The sequence below is a fragment of the Syngnathus floridae genome, chromosome 22, assembly GCF_059516105.1.
Source record: "Syngnathus floridae isolate MCC-2025c chromosome 22, RoL_Sflo_1.0, whole genome shotgun sequence".
Lineage (NCBI taxonomy): Eukaryota > Metazoa > Chordata > Actinopteri > Syngnathiformes > Syngnathidae > Syngnathus > Syngnathus floridae.
The window spans coordinates 2,473,663-2,480,319 of NC_142434.1; the positions used below are offsets into that span (position 1 = coordinate 2,473,663).

At 46.5% G+C, this 6,657-nt stretch overlaps 1 protein-coding gene across 1 annotated transcript; it reads right to left on the minus strand.

Annotated features, from left to right (window-relative positions):
• Positions 1–561: 561 nt before the first annotated feature.
• On the minus strand, positions 562–6,417 carry cntn1b (contactin 1b). Its single transcript, XM_088367087.1, has 24 exons — positions 6,273–6,417; positions 5,652–5,709; positions 5,548–5,583; positions 5,339–5,465; positions 5,064–5,245; positions 4,898–4,993; positions 4,625–4,837; positions 4,460–4,559; positions 4,203–4,387; positions 4,012–4,136; positions 3,836–3,953; positions 3,623–3,773; positions 3,434–3,561; positions 3,196–3,368; positions 3,002–3,125; positions 2,766–2,933; positions 2,527–2,676; positions 2,388–2,458; positions 2,062–2,314; positions 1,690–1,811; positions 1,440–1,629; positions 1,244–1,365; positions 1,010–1,166; positions 562–945 (listed from the first exon to the last, which is right to left on the minus strand). The coding sequence occupies exons 2-24, from the start codon at positions 5,707–5,709 to the stop codon at positions 869–871; spliced, it is 3,126 nt and encodes a 1,041-aa protein (XP_088223213.1). The 5' UTR covers positions 6,273–6,417; the 3' UTR covers positions 562–868.
• Positions 6,418–6,657: the final 240 nt, after the last annotated feature.

The window sequence follows — 6,657 nt, forward strand, 5'->3', positions numbered from 1 at the left end:
AAACATTAAGTGGCCACTTTGACCTCATTTGTACAAAAGGTGCTTAAAGTGATAATACACTCATCTGTACAATTGCTGTGTGATGATGAAATGCTCTCAACTAAAATTTTTTAAGAGATTTCAAAGTGGCATCACTATAATATCATTTCATATAATTCAATTTATTTCCATTTGATTCCATGTATTTTCATTCAGCATTCACACACAATTTGTCAAGATATTTTGAATATTACTCCTCTACAGTTCCACTTAGGAGCCTGCTTGTATTGTACAAGTAACTATAGCGCCATCTGCTGTTACAAAATATACAACACGCATTTATGGGAAGATTGTATAGAGTCTATATACTGTACATTACTTCTATATTTTATAGAATAGATTTTTGCCCCCCACTTTATTACTTTTTTATAGTGTCTAGATTACAAAACATTTATGATATTCATTAATGACCGAAATAGTAAAAACTGTCTGATGAAAAAAAATTGTTTTTAATTTTAACCATTTAAACTGACCTAAAAAGTGTTTTTAATTATTAGTAGTATTAATAAAACACCCAGAAGATTGGTGGAGTAATATTTTAATTAATAATAAACAGTAAATTGTGTAAGTGACCCAATATCCTCTGCTCATCTACAAGCGATCATAAATATACATACAATCGGATGCTGTTATAGTGCTTCTTATATTTTACGATTGCGAGTGAGTTTACATGATACACTCCAAACAAATAAAAAAGCGGTTTGAAAAAGAAAGAGACGCTTGAATGGATTGTGCACTCCATCCTCAAGTTCTAAGATTCATAACAGACTTGGTTTTTGTACCACTAGTCAAGCACGAAAAGGAAAAAGCAGAACCTCCTGTCTTGATGCTACAATCCCACAATGCACAGCGCCAGCAACAGTGCAGAGGCGAGGCTTAGCGTGGGCGAGATCATGGAGGCCTTACCTGAGGAGAAACGGAGCTCGTGTGAAGCGAAGAACCAGACTGAAATGGTTCCTGGTATTCTTACCCAGCAGCTTAATGGTTCTAACGGGACCGTCGCCTCCCTCGTAGCGTCCGCGGACCATAAGCTCGTAGTCGCCGAATTGCGGCATTGGGAAGTCCATGAAGTGCCAGCCTGTGACGTAGACCTTCCCGTAGATGTAGCCCGTCTTCCGGAACATGACCTGAAAGGTAGGTGTAGATTTTAAATCCAATATGGTCCTCAGTCCAACTTTTGTATCTCATCACAGATACGACTCACCTTATAATAGAGCGGGAAAGATACGTTCCCAAACCAATCGTACGAGATGTGATCCCACCACACGTATAGCCACTTTCCAGTCCAGGAGATGAAGCGCCACATCCTGGGGGGCTCCGCCGGCGCTGTGAAGAATGACGTGCCATCCGAATGTTACCTATGGTCTACACGGCATCTCTAAAGTTGTTGCCAGTCTTACGTGGTCTTTTGGTGAACATCTCGCAGTGATCGCCAGGCGGGCCGAGACCTGCTCCGTTAAAAGCTCGGACTTCGATGAGGTAATGCGTATCAGGCAGCATGTTCTCCAATCTGGTTTGGTTTGCCGTGGCGTTTACAAATATGCGATTGGCTCCGGGTTCCGCGTCGTAGTACTTTCGCCAGTATTTAACCTGACATGGAATCCAAGTTAGAAAGCAGATACTTAGGAGCAAGGGGTTTCAAGATTCTACCTGGTAGCCCTCAATGTACTGCTGCAGGCCTGTCCCTGTGTCCACTACCGGGAGCCACCACACCAGAGCTTCAGTGGACGACACTGGCCGAGCGTAAACATCTGTTGGCGGGTCTGTGGGCACTAGAGAACACAAAAAGACTCATTATAGACTTTTAGTGGATTAGGAGACTGTCCTTAGAAAAATGTCTTTCCTGTATGGAGTTCCTGCAGTCAAAAAGTGAGAATTCAGCCCTAAAATCGGACCTAATTGCATGTGGAGTCCCTCAAGGGTCAACCCATGGACCCTTTTTGTTTAGCCTGTCAAGTCAAATTCCTGAAGTTAAAAACTTTTTACCTATATCAGCAAAACTGACTGAAGCAACATCCTTACCGTCTCGAGGGTAGTAGATGACCTTGGTGAGGGAGTAGGGTCCGTCTCCCTTCACGTTGAAGCTCTTGATCTTCACCTGGAATTCCCTCACTTGGAAGTCGTCATCGCCAGGGAGGAAGAAGGTGTCCTTGTGAACGTAGCGTCTGGTTTCCGGGTCGGAGATGGTCTCGTACCACCAATCGTACCCGTCGTAAGGCTTGAAGGCCACGATGTAGCCGAATTTCTTGCCGTAGAAATACCACGGCTCCACGGGCTGTGGGGGAAGTCAAGGTCAGAAGAGTAAAAGTAAATGAGTTATAAATATTTCAGAAATTGGGCTCATTTACCTTCCATGTGATGATGATCTCACCATTCCGACCACCGTAGCCTTCGACATCTGTGGGAGAGACCACCGGTACTGGTGGTTCCGGAGATGGGGGTTTAGTCTTGGAAAAAATTAATTCGATGCAATTTGTGTCTACTTACGTGCGTCCCAAGTTTTGATCTTGAGCGAGGGAATGCTGGCTTCTCCCGAGCCATACTCGTTGGTGGCGATGATCCGGAACTGATACTCCATCCAAGCGTACAAGTCGGTGACCTCGGCCCGCTCCACGGTCCCGTCAAGGAAGGTGGGAGCTGAAAGATGCTCAATTGTAAGTACTGTATATACTGCCACCTGGTGGCCAATATGTGCACATCTGTGATCTATTGCCATTGATACAAACAGGTGCTGGCGTTCCTCCAGTCGTCCTCATGCAGAGACCAGAAGTGCCTGGTCTGGATGGTGTAGTACAGAATGGGGCTGTTATGTTCTGCTCCTTTGGTCCACAACAGCTTCACCCATGTGTCTCCAATGTCCTCCACTCGGATGACGCCAGGAGGCCCCGGGACACCTCCAACAGCCACATACATTTACTCCACTTGTGTTTTTTTGATCGGGATAAAAAGAAACCGAACTGACCGATGACTTTTAGGTCTGCGTACGCCGTGTCGCTGTCCACCACGGTCTGAGCCGTGCACGTGTAGCGGCCTTCGTGCCAGATTTGCGCGTTCTTGATACGGAGGTTCCCACTGCCTTCCTGGGTCTTCAGCAGCAGGCAGTTAAAGTTATTTAAGGATTAGTTTTTCGAACACGATATAACACGATGCTACTACCATGATGCGCTCAAAGTGTCGCCACTCGGTGTCAAAGTCGATGACCCGGAAATCGATGGCCCAGATGAAGGCGATATCCAACATGGGGTCGTAAGAGGCCGAGCAGGCCAGGATGACCTCGTCGCCCACCTTTACCTCCGAGTCTTCGGGGGCCACCGTGATGCTGGTCGCCTCTGGGTAACCGCGGCCGATAAGTTATTTTTTCGATACTACTCGATGTGAATAATGTTGGACTGACCCATGATGGTGAGATAACCCGAGCTGTTGGCCTTCCCTCTGTCATTCTCAGCAAAGCACGTGTAGAAACCTTCGTCGTTTCTCGTGGCGTTAAGAATCTCCAGAGTGCCGTCAAACATGATGGAGATGCTGCAGAATAAAAAAAATCGAGGTTAGCGGAGATGAAAGGAGAAATGAGAAGACCACCGACCGTGAATTGTTGAAGAGCAGCTCTTTGCCCTTGGTCCAGGTGAAACGAGGCTTGGGGGCCGCTCGAGGTTTACACTCGATCAACACGCGGCCGTCTCGGGCGCCGAGGAGCTGCTTCTTCAGGGGGTTGAACTCGAATGTTGGAGCGCAGGCTGAAGGTGAGAAATTGAAAGGTCACCACACTGCAGATAGAAACCAAAATATTCGGGCTCACCGATCACTCGCAGCTCGGCGTTGGCGTATTTGATGCCCCAGTAGTTCTCTGCGATGCACTGGTACATCCCGGAATCATCAAACGTCAAGCTGGAGAACTGAAGCTCACCTTTTCCTGACTAGAGAGGAAAAATATTATTATTATTAATCTCCATATATATATATTTACATACTCACCATATAGCCATCTTTGTACCAGCGGATGAATGGGAAAGGCTTCCCAGATGCAACACAGCGCATGGTGTGAGAAGATCCAATGTCTATCTGGGTGTTGTTGATGGTCTCGGCCCACTCTGGAGCAGCTGGACAACAAAGCGGGATTGGGTTCTAGATCTTCAACCCAACAGGATTGAGTGTTGGACACTCACACTCCACGTAGAGCCAGGACTTGTGCCAATCCTTCCCTTTGGTGTTGATGGCCTCGCACTCGTAGCCTCCAACGTCTTCGTACTGGACGTTGAAGAGGTGCAACACGGCGCCCGATTCGCTGATCTCGTGGTTGGCCGGCAAGTCTGTGGCGTCTACTTTCCTCCATACGATGTGAGGGATGGGACTGTGGAGAAAGATTGGAAGTCTCGTATTTCGGCATATTGGAGTTGGAAATGGTGGTGTCCATCAAACGTACTTCCCCAGAGCGAAGCATTCCAGCGTGATGTTGGAAGCTAGCATGGCTGTTGTGTCCGGGAACTTCACTCTGATGTCTGCTGGGTATTTTCTTTCTTCACCTGCAGCACAGAATATTTTTTTTGCCCCCCTAGTTCACTCATGAAGTATCTGTCGTGTGACCCACCATCATCTGGCGGCAAAGGGATGAGCGGGATGAACTTGGAGAAGACGCTTTTCCCCAGGACGGGGCTGGAGACAAAGCACGAGTAGTTCCCAGCGTCCTGAGCCTCCACTTTGGAGATGTATAAGTTGCCGGTCCTCTGCGAGACAAAACGGCGACGGTCCATGTTGAGGAACACGGGGAACTCGTTGAAGATCCAACGGTAAGACACCTCCTCTGAAGGAAGAAGACAAGTTTGTTGCAGAAGGTGTTGGCATGATGCAATGAGATACACACCTGGCCACGCTTTGGGAGGAGCACACAGCAGAACCGCCCCTTGGCCTTCTTTTACAGTAACCGGGTCTCTCTCCTCTTGAGGAAACTCCTCCAGAACTTTAACACAGAAGACATACACTCATTTAATCACGGGCAAATCTTTTTTTGCGGCGTTATACTTTCTCACATCCAAATTTGACGCGGGCCTCCTTGCTGATGACCGTGCCGTAGATGTTCCAAGCCACGCAGATGTACGTGCCGGCGTGCTTCTTCTGTCTGGGGTTGCTGATGACCAAGTTGCCCCCTACTAAGCTGTAGTGCTCATCGGGTTGCTCCATCAGCTTGATCTCCCAGTGGTCACGGCGCCACCTAAGAAACGGAAAGAAAATAGGTCCAAAAGCGGAACCTTGAGGCACTCCACTTTTAAACTGCTGCCATCCACAGCTCACAAAGTTGAACTACCTGTATGAGGCTGGAGGGTTGGCCCGGGCCCTGCAGTTCATGGAGATCCTCCCATCGGGGGAGTCCTCGCTGTAGACCACGTCCACTGGCTCCTCCTCGAATATGGGACCGTAACCAGTAGCTTCCTCTAAATATTGCATCATAACAACAATCATGGTGCATACACAAAAATATGAATTTTTTGGGGGAGTTTTTCCAAAAGAACTCACCCCCAAATATCCTGGGCTCCCCAAATAAGATGGCCACTGAGAAGAAGAAACATCACGGTGTTATAGGATCATAAATTATAACATCCATGTAATTCCATACTTACACGTGACGGAGGCCAAGGAGACGAGTGCCAGCAACAGCAGCAAGGTGGTGGAGGCCATCTGATTCAAACAAAACAATCGTGCCACGATGCAGGGAATAAATCAAAAATATTTGGTGCTCTCAGTTGTCGGCATGCAGCGAGAGCAGATGATGACTCAACAAAAACAACTTGCACCTCAGCGCCCAACCCTGCTGCAGACATCAATCACAGCAATCTGCTTTTATCATCACTGTAATCCGCTTTGGGATAGACTAGAGAAAATTTAGGTCACTGAATTAAAAAAAAAAAAAAAAAAAAAAGGAAATGCTAAAGCACATGAACGATTTAATCCCTTTTGTGCCTTCAATGTCATTTTGTTTTTATTGCACAATATTGCAAAATACTTCCAAAACGTGACTTACTATTAAAATAAATAACGCATTTTAAATAGTTTTTTTTGTTTCTGTGCAGTCTAATTCTAAAAATAGACACACAAAAAAAGTAAGAGGGTGCGCATCCCAATGACGACTGCCCCAGCGGCTCTGCATTGCGGTAATGCGCGAGCACCACCCGGTGCTCTTCCACGCACTCCTCAACGCGCATTGCAATCACTCACAAAAAAAAAAAAAACATCCATCTTACCTTTTTATCTCTTTAACGCCGTGTATGAAATGAAAATGTTTCTTTGGGCCTGCACCCGAAAAGCATCGTCCCGCACGCACACAAGCCTGGAGGTAACTTTTCCATTGGTGCAGACAGCGATGACGACACGTGACCGCAGCTGGCCAATCGGAAAGCAGAGATGAGAGGGATGCGGAGGAGCTTTTAGAGCTGGAATGGGATGAAAACTCAATCAATATGGTTAGATGGCATGAAATGATATTTCATAAACACATGGCTGGATAGGGTACATAAAAAAAAGAGCATTGTTATTTTTTAAAAGGCAGAAACAGTAAATAAAAATGACCTCCAAAATAAACTTGGTGTACCTAATGAAGTGGCTGCTTGAGGAAACAATTAGTGGCAA

Coding starts and splice junctions, on each gene's coding strand:
- cntn1b (XM_088367087.1), bottom strand. CDS start 5,709: ATGGCCTCCACCACCTTGCTGCTGTTGCTGGCACTCGTCTCCTTGGCC. Junction 4,838..4,897: donor TCCTCCCAAAGCGTGGCCAG/GTGTGTATCTCA, acceptor TTCTTCCTTCAG/AGGAGGTGTCTTACCGTTGG. Junction 2,934..3,001: donor CGCAGACCTAAAAGTCATCG/GTCAGTTCGGTT, acceptor TGGCTGTTGGAG/GTGTCCCGGGGCCTCCTGGC.